Here is a 15,212-nt window from a genome sequence, read left to right on the forward strand (position 1 = left end):
GGCGTCTTTTGGGAAGTCTGAGGTCTTCTGCCAGCGTTCAGTAGGTGTTCCATAGGAGTTGTTCCACATGTAGATGTATTTCTGATGTATTTCTGGGGAGCAAGGTGATCTCCATGTCTTACTCCTCTGCCATCTTGAAGGTCTCCCTCCTGTTCAGAAAGGATTTTAGTTGTTTTTAACTAGGCAGCCATCTTTCCTGTCACCTCTCCATTTCTGAGAAGCATTTTGATGATCTCTATCTATAGTAATTGAAATGTTGATGAGATAAAGATGAGTTCATAGGCACACCTATTAAAAACCTTTTTCCAGGTTGACTTTTATCTATTAATGTGTAATTAATTTTTAAAATATAACCATATATCCAACAGTAAATTTATTATTATCTCTCCAATTTGGAGAAAAGCCCAGTGGAGTTCTATCTTTGAGGTGGTTTTTTTGTCTTCTTGCAGAACAGTTTTTATCACCAGATATGTTCAATTCTCTGTGTAATGGAAACTCTTCACCCTTTTTGGTCCCTTAAAATATAGTGATTCTAGAAGTCTTTGTATGTGTTACATCTGTTTTGTGGATTGAGTCACGTAGCTCAGCTAATAGATGAATAGTTCTGACCTCATTTTCTATTTGCAAACTTCCACCTTCAAGTTTATTTCCATAATATGGTTGTGTTTTTAAATAGCAAATCATTTATTTCTTTGATGTGTATTTTAATGAAATCTAGTCACTTTTGTTATATATGTAGAGATAAAGTACTTCATAGAAATAAAATTATGTACAGTTATTAGGGCCACAATTTGGATTGCTTTAAGCGGGTCTTCAAATTATGATTTTCTTATGCCATGAGTTTCTTTGAGGTTAATTAGTTCAAATCTCAAGACACAATATTGAGAGTGTAATACAAACAGAATAAGCTGTCACTATGAAATAAAATTTTAGTAAGTAAGCATCTAGGTCCAAAGATGTTTTTATTATCTGAGGGTCCCTAATCAGTACTAATTGTGCACTTACAGCTTTCCTTTTTCAAGTTTCTTTTAAGTACAGGAGAGAATAGTCATATAACAATAATGAGAAAAATTGTGGATACTGTTGCCTTTCCAGCAGATTTTTATTAGTGTTCAACTCATAGCCACAATTTTCTGTTGGTGAGGGACAGTTACTTCATATCTTCTCTGTGTTAAACTTTGTATATGTTATATGAGATTTCACAGAATGCTTGTTTTCTAGCTGTAAATATCCAAAAGGCATACAAGAACACCTAAGAACACTTAATAGAGGTATAATCAATACAATATTTAACAAGCTGAACCTGTGAGCATTTTGAGAATGGAAGCCACCACCAAGCAGGCTCTACTATTAATTCATTGGGGAAAAAATGTGTGTGTATGTATATATATTTTTTCATTCCCCTTTATTAATCTTAACATTCTATTGAGAGACATAGAAAAATAGACAAATAATTATTATGAGGAAACAAATAAGTAGCAGTGACAGAACAACTTTAGATAGAATAGCAGTGAAATCCTTTGGGGAAGTTGGTATTTAAACTAAGATTTTAAAAATGAGGTAAAGTTAGCCATGTGTAGACAAGGATGTGTCAACTAATTTTTATTATGTAAGAAACAGATTTTATTTAGTTGTTTAAAACAACAACCTATATTCACTCACAGTTTTCTGAGTCGGCAGTTGGGGCTGAGCTCAGCTGTAATGGCTTATCTCTGATCCACATGGTGTCATCTGGACTCACCAGTACATTTACAGTTAGGTGACAGTCATTGACTCTACCCATACACGTCTGATGGTTGGCTTGTTATCAGCAGTCACAATGGAGGCAGCTGCACCATATTCACTTACTATTCAGCAGGTTAGCCTAGGCTTGTTCACATGGTAGTAGACTAGGGTTCCCAATATCATCAAGAGAGGATTATTCCAATGCACAAGCTTTTTTTAAGCCTCTGTTTGCATCATATTTACTAACAATCCATTGGCCAAAGCAAGTCACATGACAGAGCCCAAAATCAGAAGGTGGAAAACTAATCTCCACATCTTGATGAAATGCATATGGGTGCACATAGAGAGACAGGAAGAATTTTATCTATTTTGTAATCATCCACCTGAGTAAGGGCTTTTTTTTTTTTTAAGATTTTTAGAAATTTCATGTAATGTCTGAAACATTTATATTAACATATTTCCATACAAATAACCCAAAGAAAGTTTAGTATTAGTTGCTTTGTTTGTTTGTTTGCTTGTTTATACTGCAGGTTCTTATTAGACTTTAAGATGAAAGGACTTCCTTTACCAGCTATTGAGGCTTATTATAAGCCCACAGTAAGAAATTGTGATTATGGCATAGGAATAGACAGTAAAGTAATGGAACAAAATAGAAGCCAACCCATGCATATTTGGCCTAATAACAACATGGCACTTTAGAACAGTGGAGGAAAGTAAGGTCTTTGCAATAAATGGGCTGTACCAATTAATAATTACATAAAAATAAAAATGAAATTTAACCCTAATGTGCACCATACATGAAAATCAATTTCAGGTAGATTATAGGATGCAAAATAAGACTCTCTTACTGACCTTGGGAAAAAGTAAGAGTTCTTAAATAAGACACAAAAAGTATTAAATCATAAAGGAAAAATGTTCTTTAAAATTAAGAATTTCATTTTATCAAAAAACACTATGAAAAGGCAAACCAGAGAAAAGGAAGAAATATTTGCAACACATCTAGCCAGTAACAACAAATAACTAGATTAAGTAAAAATGCTTAAGAAAAATCAGACAACCAATTAAAAAGAATGGCCTAATGCCTCAAATATGTCTTTCATAAAGAGAGAAATTATCAACAAGCGGCAGAAAGAGGAAGCAAAGCCATCTGGATAAATCAAATAATAGTTTATCCAGTAGAAAGGTTTTTCTATATTTTCAAGGCTCTGTTTTGCCTCATTTGTGTAACTTTTACATTTCATGTAACCTAAAAATATTTATTAAACCCAAGGCTTACTCAAATATTAATCACTGATCTCCATTTTTGACATCCATTAAAGTGAGGAGGAAAGCATCTACACCATGTAGATTCCCATTATGCCTCAGTGGACTGAGGTCAGGCCTGGTTTGAGGAAAATTTCCCAAGGCTCTAGCCAAGACTATAGGGCCTTTGAAGAAGAGAGGAGAGAAGGATGGCTATGGTTAATATTTATTGAATATTTGTTATATACCAGACACTTTGCTTAACGCTTTATGTGGATTACCTCATTTAATTCTCACAGCATCCTCATGGATGAGGAATATGGTGATGTTAAGTAACAGGAATTCAGCCACCAGATTTTGTGCTGCTAACCTGAGTGCCTCTTTCCTAACTACAGTTTTTTTTGTTTGTTTGTTTGTTTGACATCCTTATTGGCGTATAATTGCTTTACAATGGAGTGTTAGTTTATGCTTTATAACAAATCCTAACTACCTTTTAATAGCGTCTTTCTTAACTGTTCCATTTGGGAGAGAGGAGAGGGATCATCATATTTCCCAGTTACAAGGCTCATCCCAGAATTACTACAAGTTTATTTGCCTTATCTACTTCCTGACATACCTTAGGCTTTGGCCTTTTATTGGCTTTGAGGTCCAGGAAGGTGCAAAATGTAGAATAAAAACGCTCCATGCATGGTGTGAAGATGAAGTATGACATCCTCTTACCCCCACTTCTCTTCATGTGTGAATGCCCATGTAAGGCTTTATAATCTTGCGACAGTCAGCTTATTTGCTGTGGTGGGAGTGGAATAGAAAGGGGGAACCTGTCATCCTAGGACCTAACACTTACTTAAGTAGTGCTGGTTAAATAGAGATACAGGTATACTTAATGTGTTCAGGTACTATATTTTAACATTTAGCATTATATAAAAATACTAAAATGAATAATTAAGACTTATGGGTTTTTCATGTATGTTTCCAGTTTCTTCCCACTTTGCGAGGTAGCATTTCTGTCACTTTGATTATGCACAGAAACAGATATTACCTGTTTCTCATAAATATTTTCATTCATTTTAAGAAAATATAAAATCAGTGTCTCAATTTCTCAAGGAAACGAATGTCATACTGAACTAAGAAAAATCGTTTTTGCTTATGTTTTGCAGACTTTGGATAATGAGATGAGTACAGATGATGACAATGAATATGCAGAAGAAAAGGAGAGCTACATCTGTGCAGTGTGTCTGGATGTTTATTTCAACCCCTACATGTGTTACCCTTGCCACCACATCTTCTGTGAGCCCTGCTTACGGACTCTTGCCAAAGACAATGCCGCAAGCACTCCCTGCCCATTGTGTCGGACAATTATTTCCAGAGTCTTTTTCCAGACAGGTAACTGTTGTCTTTCATTGACACAATTACCTGACTATTTTGACTACCTCTTTGTTCCAGTTCTAAAAGTACTGTATGAATTATCATGAGAAAGTTATTGAAAATCATATACAGCATAATTTGTTACTCTCTAGTTTATAAAACAGTGCTTGCCCAACTCATTAGAACTTGTTAAGATCATAGAATCATAGATGAGAATAGTTTCTCATCTCTAGTCCTCTATTCAATGTTGAGATCTTTTCTAAAGCATCCTAACTAGTTATTGTTCAGCATGTACTTGAACATCTCCAGTGTCAAGGACATTCCATAAAAATTTGAAGCAGCCCTGTTGATTATGTATTCCTCAAATCTGCCTTCCACTACTCCTCATTCTTTGGCCCATGCTTTTTCCTCTGAAGTCTCAGAGAATAAATCTGTAAATATCTGAGGATAACTATTAGGCCTTTCCTCCAGACTCCAACTCTTCTCAACCTTCTTGTTGTTCTTAAGGCCTTTCTTCTTGAAATAGAAGATAGCAAAATTGGAACAAGGATTTGTTTACCTAATTATCATGTAAAGATGGAATATAACACAATATTTAAAACATACTAGTGAAGAAAGGAAAAACGAATGAATGTGGAACATAGAAACCTGCTAAGGTGAAAGGGAAGAATGATAGAAGTAAGCAGAGCTGATATTTATTGAGTGCACTACTGTGTGCTAAACCTTAGGGGAGGAAATTTCTTTTTTTTTTTTTTTAAACATCTTTATTGGGGTATAATTGCTTTACAATGGTGTGTTAGTTTCTGCTTTATAACAAAGTGAATCAGCTATACATATACATATGTTCCCATATGTCTTCCCTCTTGTGTCTCCCTCCCTCCCACTCTCCCCATCCCACCCCTCCAGGCTGTCACAAAGCACCGAGCTAATATCCCTGTGCCTTGCGGCTGCTTGCCCCTAGCTATCTACCTTACTACATTTGTTAGTGTGTATATGTCCATGACTCTCTCTCACCCTGTCAAAACTCATAGGGGAGGAAATTTCTATATCCACATTCTCGCCTCAACCATAGAGGAACCAAATGAGGATCAAAGTATGTACTTTATTAATAGTAAAACTGTAGAAAACACATGGCACATTTTTCTTCCGCAAAAGAAAATCCAAGGACCCATCTGCAAGGGAGAATCAGTTTATAAAAATAAGCTTTGCATGCCTTAACCCAACCAGCTGCATGAAGACTTGCAAACCTGGCTTACAGGCTCAGTAATCAAACAGTGAAGAGAAAATATAGCTTCGCCTCTCTGATCTTTGCCTAGTGCATATAGTTTGGAGCGCAAAATCACTGCACTGAGCACAGACAGACCTGGAGACAAAAGGACATGCCAAGCACAGTTGACTCTACCCAATAGAGAAACATGGTCAGGGACTGCAGGCTGTCATCTGTCACACTGGCAGATCACTCTTCCTTTCATGGGGAAGAGCAAGTAAGGAGTGGAGAGAGGGAAGGAAGCAATTCCATGGGAGGACAGAAGCTTACTGGAAGTTCTTCTTCTCTGGCTTACATTGAAGCGGGAAAAATAGGGGTTCTTTTCTAGTACTAGATCCCTTGCTAGGTGCTTTGGAATGAATGAAATGTGAAGAGTAACATCTCTTTCTCAGTGTTATCTCTGACCATCTATGCAAGAAAACGTTTACTGAAAGCCTGTTTTGAAGGGAAGCATCTAGGCGATGTACATAGTGATTTAGACAGATGTCCCTGCCTTCCATGATCCAGTTTAATGTTGACAGGGATTTTAAAATTGCTTTCCTTAATGTCTTAAAACAATAATGACTTGACTCTCTCTTGGTTCATTTATCAAAGCAACAATGTCATATTTTCCTTTATTTCCAAAGTTGGTTCTTCTATATAATAAATCATATTGGGAATATTTATTCCAATAGAGACGAAATTTGGTTGCATACTGTCATTTAGAAGCTGGTAATAATAATGGGAATATACTACTTAGTTATTTATACCTATCTCAAAAAGATTAGACATGTTTTAAAATATATATGCAATGAAGTAGCAAGGCAAGGGAAGTACTGAATGAAGTATTTCGTTTTAATATTCTGGCTGCCTAAGAAAAAATAAAATAAGCATACAATTAAATGATTCTCATGATCGATGGAAAGAAACATACCAACTCCTAAGGGCAAGAGAAGTTTTTTCCAGTACTTTAAAAGAAATTTTTTAATGTGATTTCTAGGCATAGTGAGAGATGGAGTAGGCAGTGTCCTCAAAAACATCCTCAGAGCAAATGCAATATCAGGTGTTCTAACATGGTATCTTATGGTATTCTTTGATAAGAGCTGAGGGCATATCAGAGTATAGATTAGGGAAAGCAACATTGCCAGTAGCCAAAAAAAAAAAAAAAACTATATATATATATATATATATATATAGTCTGGTTTTCCTATAAAAATAACTTCTAAAATTATATAAGTAATACAATTTCATTATAGAAAAATCAGAGTATACAAATAAAATTATAAGCTCAAAATCCTCCATAGTCCTACCATTTAAAGATCACATCGTTTATCGAGTATTCTTCCAGAATATTTTATATCCATATACTTAATTATTTTTTTTGTAAAATGTTCATTTTGAACATAAGGCTTTTGACCTGCTTTTGTTTTACTTTTTAAAAAATATTTATTTATTTATTTAATTTATTTTGTCTGAGCTGGGTCTTAGTTGCAGCAGCAAGATCTTTAGTTGCAGCATGCGAACTCATAGTTGCAGCATGCATGTGCTCTCTAGTTCCCCAACCAGGGATTGAACCCGGGCCCCCTGCATTGGGAGCGTAGAGTCTTACCCACTGGACCACCAGGGAAGTCCCTTGTTTACTTTAAATTCTTGTGATTATATCATTATCTACTTAAGCTATCTACTATTTAGTTTAGTTGTTTATCATTCATTTTTTTGCTGATATATATGGATAAATATTTGCACACATCTCCGAGCATTTCCTTGTAATGGATTTCCAGGAGTAGAATTGGTAGTTAAAGTCTGTACGTGTTTTAAGGCTATGTATATATTACAAAATTATGCTCCAAAATTATTGCAAGCAGCAATATAATGGGCTTATTTTCTCAACACTCTGGACTATCCTTTTTTTTCCTTTTAAATCCCTTACCATGCCCTTTACGGATTTTTCTTTTGGTCTGTTCATCGTTTTCTTGTTTACTGCAAGAGGATTTTTTTTTTTCAGTAATGTCAGCTTTTGTCATATGTGGCAAATCGCTTTCCTATTTTGTCATATGTACTTGAATTATGTTTATTATATCTTATGAATGTGCAGAACTTCTATATTTTATGTAGTCTTATGTAGCAACCTTTGCCTTTATTATTTCTAATTTCAAAGTTAGGTATTAAAAGGCCTTATCCACTACAGAATTACAGTAAATCCCCTACATACGAATGAGTTGTGTTCTGAGAGCACATTCGTAAGTCCAATTTGTTTGTTAAGTCCAACAAAGTTAGCCTAGGTACCCAACTAACACAATCAGCTATATAGTACTGTACTGTAATAGGCTTATAATACTTTTCACACAAATAATACATAAAAAACAAACAAACACAAAAATAGAACATTTTTAATCTTACAGTACAGTACCTTGACAAGTACAGTAGTACCAGCTACATCACCGCTGCTTTTATGCTTGCTTCCAGACATCCTGAGCTTGAAATAAAGATACTGTACTACTGCACTCTATACAGTACTGTACAGTAAAATACACAAAAGTACAACCACTTGTAGAGGATGCACACATGTGATAACATACGCCATACATGTGAACTAACTTATGTGATTGGACATGTGAACACACGATCGCATATTTGAAAGTTCGCAACTTGAAGGTACATATGTAGGGGACTTACTGTATATAAATAGTCTCTTTACCTATATTTATTTTGGATTTCATTTTGTCCTCATTTCCCTACTCTTAATTCCAGTCCATTTACTATGGTGTGCAGTTTGGTTAAAAATATAGTACCTTTCAAAAGCAAAACAAGAAAACCACAAACAAAAAATAATAATAAATCTTGCAAAATAGTTTTTTACTAATTTAGAAAGAATAAACAGCTTAAGTCATAATTTAAAAAAATATATAGTCCCTTTATTCTGTGTCTGTAAGCATTTATCCCACTAACATATATTGAACAATTCATTTTTTTTCTATGCTGATTGAACTGCCTTTTTTAGGTAATGAAGGTAATTACTAAAATGTTTCTGTGTTTTTTGGCAGCTGTTCTTTTCCATTCATATTTCTATCTTGTCCTGTACCATTACTTCGGTCTTATAATTATTTTAGCTTTATGTTTTAATAACTCACAAGTGAATTAATTTTATAAGTTGTTTGGGGAATAATTCACATTTTTAATTGACATTTTTATAACATTGTTATAATATTATAACATTGTTATAATATTGAAAGCATATTGCCTCTCAATAACATTTCTGTAATTTCCTTTCAAATGGCACAGCAAAATTCTTATTAGCTTTATGCCTGTATTTTTTTTTTTCTTTTTGCTGTACGCGGGCCTCTCACTGTTGTGGCCTCTCCTGTTGCGGAGCACAGGCTCCGGATGCGGGCCCAGCCGCTCCGCAGCATGTGGGATCCTCCCGGACCGGGGCAGGAACCCGTGTACCCTGCATCAGCAGGCGGACTCTCAACCACTGCGCCACCAGGGAAGCCCTATGCCTGTATTTTTTTGTTGCTGCAATTGTAAATGGGATTTTTTTCCTCTTCTGGTTTCAGCTGCTTTTGTTGATATTTTGGGAGAAAGTCAGTTTCCAATCTTACACTATTCTGTTAACTTTACTGAACCCTGAGAGTTATTTATTAAGTGAATGAATTAATCATCTCAGCTACCTAATGTCACCATTCCAATTGTGTACAAACCAGGGGACAGTTATTATCAAAGATTAAAGTGGGAAGGTTGTCATTTTCTAAAGGAACTGAAGATATTTGGCAAATGAATAAGGGGTTAGTTGTAATTTAGAGTAGTTCAGTGGATAGAGTTATGATGAAATTCCTTCCAGATTTATTCCATAGAGTGTGCTTAGGAAAATAATGATTTAAACCACTCAATATAACATTCAGTATTTCATGCGATTTTGCTTAAATTTCTTAACACTGTTAGATGTGATCTTGATAAAGTACTTGATACACTAGAAGTTGAGAATTTGAAGTGGGAGAGCATATATAGAAGACAGGGTAGAAGGCATTAATATCATTTGTTAGTGGAGGTCAAGGTAATACTGTCAAAAGTTAACAGAGTGGCATGGACATATATATACTACCAAATGTAAAATAGATAGCTAGTGGGAAGCAGCTGCATAGCACGGGAGATCAGCTCGGTGCTTTGTGACCACCTAGAGGGGTGGGATAGGGAGGGTGGGAGGGAGACGCAAGAGGGAGGAGATATGGGGACATATGTATAGCTGATGCACTTTGTTATCAAGCAGAAACTAACACACCATTGTAAAGCAATTTAGTCCAATAAAGATGTTTTTAAAAAAAAGTTAAATAAATAAAACTAGCAAATATGGGGAAAAAAAGTTAACACAAAAACATACAAAAAATAGGTAGTAGACACTATTGGTTGCTAATTTATATCCATTACATCTTTCTTCGTAACATACCCTGAGTTTTATTCCAGTATTTAACTCCCTCAGCATAGGTCAGGTGGCTTCTGGGTAGATGAGCCCATCTTTGGCTTTTTGGTAATCTATTCCTTTTGCCAGTGATAGGTTCATAAATGGGCATGTGTTTCAGTTCTGAGTGATGAGGTGAGACTAAAATTTGCCTTTACTCTTAAGACACGAGATGGAAAAGCTAGTTTCTTCCCCATTGGACATAAACAAGAAGGTGTGTAATAGGGATAATTACTGGCAGCCATCTTATGAGCAAGGGGGGAACCAGCTGAGTATAAAGTCTTTATTTTGGATAGTAAAACTAAAGAAAGAAATGAACAAGGGGTCTTGATGACATTGTTTAACCACCAAGTCAGCCAGGTTTGAAGCCTATCCTACCTTTGAATTTTCTATTACATGAAATATTAAATTTATTAATTAATTAAGGCAGTTTGAATAAATTTTCTATTAGTGTACACCAAGAGCATCCTAACTGATGAAAGCATACTAATAATGAAGGTAGACAATATAGAAACTAAAAATGATATTATTCACAAAAATTTGAGAGGTGAGAAGGGAAGAAGATATTGCAAAAGACCCAAATCCTCCTAGAAGGAAGTCAATATTATTTAAAGTTGATAAATTAAAAAATAGTGAAGAAGATTTCTGGAATGGTAACGTGAGAAGCTTCATGGATCCTCACCCCAGCAAAACAACTGTTTAACTGGTGAAATGATTTTTATTTCATTTAAGTCTATGGAAATTGTCCTAAGGATGTACAGCAAATAGAAAAACATTTATTTTTTAAAAATTCTAGGGCTTCCCTGGTGGCGCAGTGGTTGAGAGTCTGCCTGCCAATGCAGGGGACACGGGTTCAAGCCCTGGTCTGGGAAGATCCCACGTGCCACGGAGCAGCTGGGCCCGTGAGCTACAAATACTGAGCTCTGCGCGTCTGGAGCCTGTGCTCCGCAGCAAGAGAGGCCGCGACAGTGAGAGGCCTGCGCACCGCGATGAAGAGTGGCCCCCGCTTGCCACAACTAGAGAAAGCCCTCGCACAGAAACGAAGACCCAACACAGCCAAAAATAAATAAATGAATAAATAAATTTATAAAAAAAGAAGGCAAAGTTTGCACGAAGATTAAAAATAAAATAAAAAAATAAAAAAAAAATTCTACTGAAGTCTACCACTATACTCAGTAAGAACATAGAGAGCCTGTCACATTTACAAATTCAGATGCAAAGGCATGAACTTGGAACCCTCCCTCACACTATGAACACACACACACACACACACACACACACACACACACATACACAAATTAACTTAAAATGGAACAAAGACCTAAATGTAAGAGATAAAAATATAAAACTCTTAGAAGACAACATAGGTGTAAATATTTTTTGAAATTGTATTAGGCTATGGTTTCTTAGATATGACACCTAAAGCACAAACAGCCAAAAAAGAAATAGATAAATCAGACTTCATCAAAGTTAAAAACTTCTCTGCTTAAAGGGATATTATCAAGAAAGTGAAAAGATAACCACAGGATAAATGCAAATATTTGTAAGTCATATATGTGACAAGGATCTAGTATCTAGAATATATAAAGAACTGTTACAACTCAAGAATTAAAAAACAAATAACCCTATTTTAAAATGGACAAAGAGTTTGAATAGACAGTTCTCCAAAGAAGATATAAAGATGGCCAATAAGCATGAAAAAAATGCTCAATATCATTAGTCATTAGTTGCAAATCCAAACTATAATGAGATATCACTTCACAGCAACTAGGATGGCTATAGTTAAAAAGATAGACAACAACAAGTGTTGACAAGGATATGGAGAAATTGGAACTCATATATTGCTGGTTGGAGTATAAAATAGCAAAGTCACTTTGGAAAACAGCAGAATAAGTTTTGCACATGGAAGACTCTAAGCCTGCTTGTGAGATTGGGAAAAGTTCTGGTGTTAACTAGAGTTCTTTTTTCTGTGGAGATGAAAAAGAATCCAGGATGGGCAGAGCTGAGGAGAAAGACCTCTGGATAGGGAAGACCTTTCTTATTCATTGACTGACAGCCTCATTCTTTCAGACAAGGAACTCCCACATCAGCACCCCAACAGTAGGTCTGTTCAGAGAGGTGCTACATGCTGTATAACAGGATCTGCAGGCCACCTTCATCAGCAGGCTGAGGAAGGGAAAAGGCTATGTCTTATGAGCATTAAATGGAGAGAGGGTCATCCAAGTGAGGGAGGAGGAATCCCTCAGCCAAGGAGATTATGGTTTCGTTGTGAAGGAAGGCATCATATTTTCTTGAATTGACTTTATGACTGAAGCCTTCAAACCAAGCATGTCACTGCCCCTATTGTGGACTGACTTTGAAGAACACTGCTATGGGCTGTCCTACGATAGACTCAGTGTTCATTGTTCAGGGATCCCAGCCCATGCTCATGTGGAAGATACAAGTGTCTCAGGTACTGCATAGGGAGCCACAGGGTCAGTACAACTTAACTCTAATTGTGAAGTCACTCACTGCTCTCACCTCATTCAGATGTACCCACACCTCAGCAAGGAGGATTTCTACCCTTGTTCCACTATTTTCCTCCATTCAACTTTTGTCTCCTTTTTTGACCACCCACCCCATGCCACTACTCTTGTGCCTTTACATGGTGGAACTAGATGCTGATAAGCAGAAGTGCTGGTGAACTCCATTGGAAAAAAAGGCAAAGAAAATGGCTAAGTCCTCACCTTGTGTGTAGAAGTCCCTAAGTAAGTAAAGAAATGACATTTAACCTAATCTAGGATTTTAAGCATAAAGCACGCTTATGATATTTTTCACCAGGGATATTTTGGCTGTCACAATAATATGAGGATGCTACTGGCATCTAGTGAGCAGGGGTAGGGATGACAGATTTCCTGCAGTGTTTGGGCCAGTCCCACACAGTGACGAATTATCCTGTATTCTGTCTGACTTTTAGATGTCCCGCTGGGCTTTATCCAGGACATACAGCTCATCCAAAAGAACATCACACTTCCTCTTTTTATCCACTGTGACAACCTGTAATTGGTCTTGTTCTATTGTCCCTATTCCCATTAACGGCATTTCATACTTTCTCTTATTCTATACCAAAAAAATCTGGTCTGTTCATTCTTATGCTAATAGTAGTTTTGTTCTTGTGTTCATCCATGAAATTTTTCATTTTTTCATTTTTCTGTTCATCTTGTACAGAATCATCACTGCCTCCAAAATCCAAACTTGTTCCTTTTTTTTTATTGAGGTATAGTGTATTTACAATGCTGTGCCAGTCTCTGCTGTACAGCAAAGTGACTCAGTTATACACAGACATTCTTTTTTTCTTTATATTCTTTTCCATTATAGGTTTATCAGAGGATATTGAATATAATTCCGTATGCTATATACTAGGACCTTGTTGTTTATCCATCCTATATATAATAGTTTATATCTGCTAATCCCAAACTCCCAGTCCTTCCCTCCTCCACCCCCTCCCCCTTGGCAGCTGCAAGTCTGTTCTCTATGTCTGTGAGTCTTTCTGTTTTGCAGATAGATTCATTTGCACCATATTTTAGATTGCATATATAAGTGATATCATATATATTTGTCTTTCTCTTTCTGACTTACTTCACTTAGTATGATAATCTCTAGTTGCATCCATGTTGGTGCAAATGGCATTATTTTGTTCTTTTTTATGGCTGAGTAGTATTCCATTGTATATATGTACAAACTCATTCTTTATCAGTAGGAGTATCTATTTCATGATGTCTTTTAGTGTAGTCACTCTTGTGCATTAATATATGGAAAAAATATATTTTATTATAAAAAAGAAATAGAAAAATAAGCGTAATGATTAGAGCAGTGTTTCTCAAATTTCTCTCATTTTCCTACCACCTTTACAATTTTTACTGTATCCACATACCACCAAAATTACTTTTTTACTTAAGGATTTTCTTCATATCAACACACGTTTTTTAAAAAAATACTTATTTTAGCCTCATCCTTAACAATTTATTTGTGAATTTATGTATTTGATGTTCTAGTTTATACATTTCTTCTAATATACATTAAAATAAATAGGTAACTATGAAAATTTTTAAATTTTTCATTCAATTTCATCCTAAATCCTTTCACATATGGCTAGTGGTTTGCAAACCAAGTGTTGAAAAACTCCTGCCTTGCAGGAGGTTAATGGAGGTTAATCTCTAGAAAAAAGCTTGAAAACAGGAATATTTAAAACAGTCCCTGGGGATTGTGAGTGGAGCTAGATATAGAGGGAGTGGAATAGATCTTCATTGTTGTTTTGGTTTTGGTTTTGGTTTTTTAAGCCTTTTAACATCATTTGGATCTTTTCAAACCATGGGCATGTGTTACTCTGACAGTTTTTAAAAATAAATAAGTAAACCGAAGTGCAGCATTAAATATGATTGTGGGCAGGGAGGATGGAGTCCTGTTTCTTTTCATACAGAAGACAGAGAATCATGGATTCTTTGAAGCCAAGAATGGATGCTGTGATAACCTTTTTTTTTTTTAACATCTTTATTGGAGTATAATTGCTTTACAATGGTGTGTTAATTTCTGCTTTATAACAAATTGAATCAGCTATACATATACTTATATCCCCATATCCCCTCCCTCTTGCATCTCCCTCCCTCCCACCCTCCCTATCCCACCCCTCTAGGTGGTCACAAAGCACCAAGCTGATCTCCCTGTGCTATGTGGCTGCTTCCCACTAACTATCTGTTTTGAAGATCCACTAGTATATCCCTATCCATAGGCTTTCAAAAGCCTTTTTCTAAATCTTGAAGTGTAACTTTAAATACAAAATAATAACAGTATACATCATAACAGTACAAAGTACTTAGCATTTTGTCTTTATCATACTAAGAGCACAATAAAGGTTATTGTTGGATTGGGATTAATTTAGTAGATCTCCTCTTGGTCTTATTATTCCTCTAACAGAGGGTAAACTAGTTATTCTTGGGTAATGAAACAGTTACTGAAATAATTCTTAATGCTCCAGAGTCTTAAAGGACATCAATAAGCACGACTTAAACACAAGGTGGCTGAGATGAAAGCTTGGATAAATTCTCTAACCTAAGAAGGTCTTATAGTACTAGCAGATTTCTCCTGGGCCAAAGGGTTAAAGTATTTGTAACAACTCTTTTCCTATTCAGGTATAAAAAT

General features: G+C 35.7%; 1 protein-coding gene across 1 annotated transcript in view; it reads left to right on the forward strand.

The window, feature by feature from the left end:
- Nucleotides 1-15,212, forward strand: part of RNF180 (ring finger protein 180) — a 261,351-nt gene that overhangs the window by 181,596 nt on the left and 64,543 nt on the right. Inside the window, exon 5 of the mRNA XM_065875170.1 lies at nucleotides 4,125-4,350. Coding sequence (XP_065731242.1) covers nucleotides 4,125-4,350 — 226 coding nt within the window. The remainder of the gene's footprint in view (nucleotides 1-4,124; nucleotides 4,351-15,212) is intronic.

This window comes from Phocoena phocoena, chromosome 3 (assembly GCF_963924675.1).
Source record: "Phocoena phocoena chromosome 3, mPhoPho1.1, whole genome shotgun sequence".
In the NCBI taxonomy this organism is placed as follows: domain Eukaryota; kingdom Metazoa; phylum Chordata; class Mammalia; order Artiodactyla; family Phocoenidae; genus Phocoena; species Phocoena phocoena.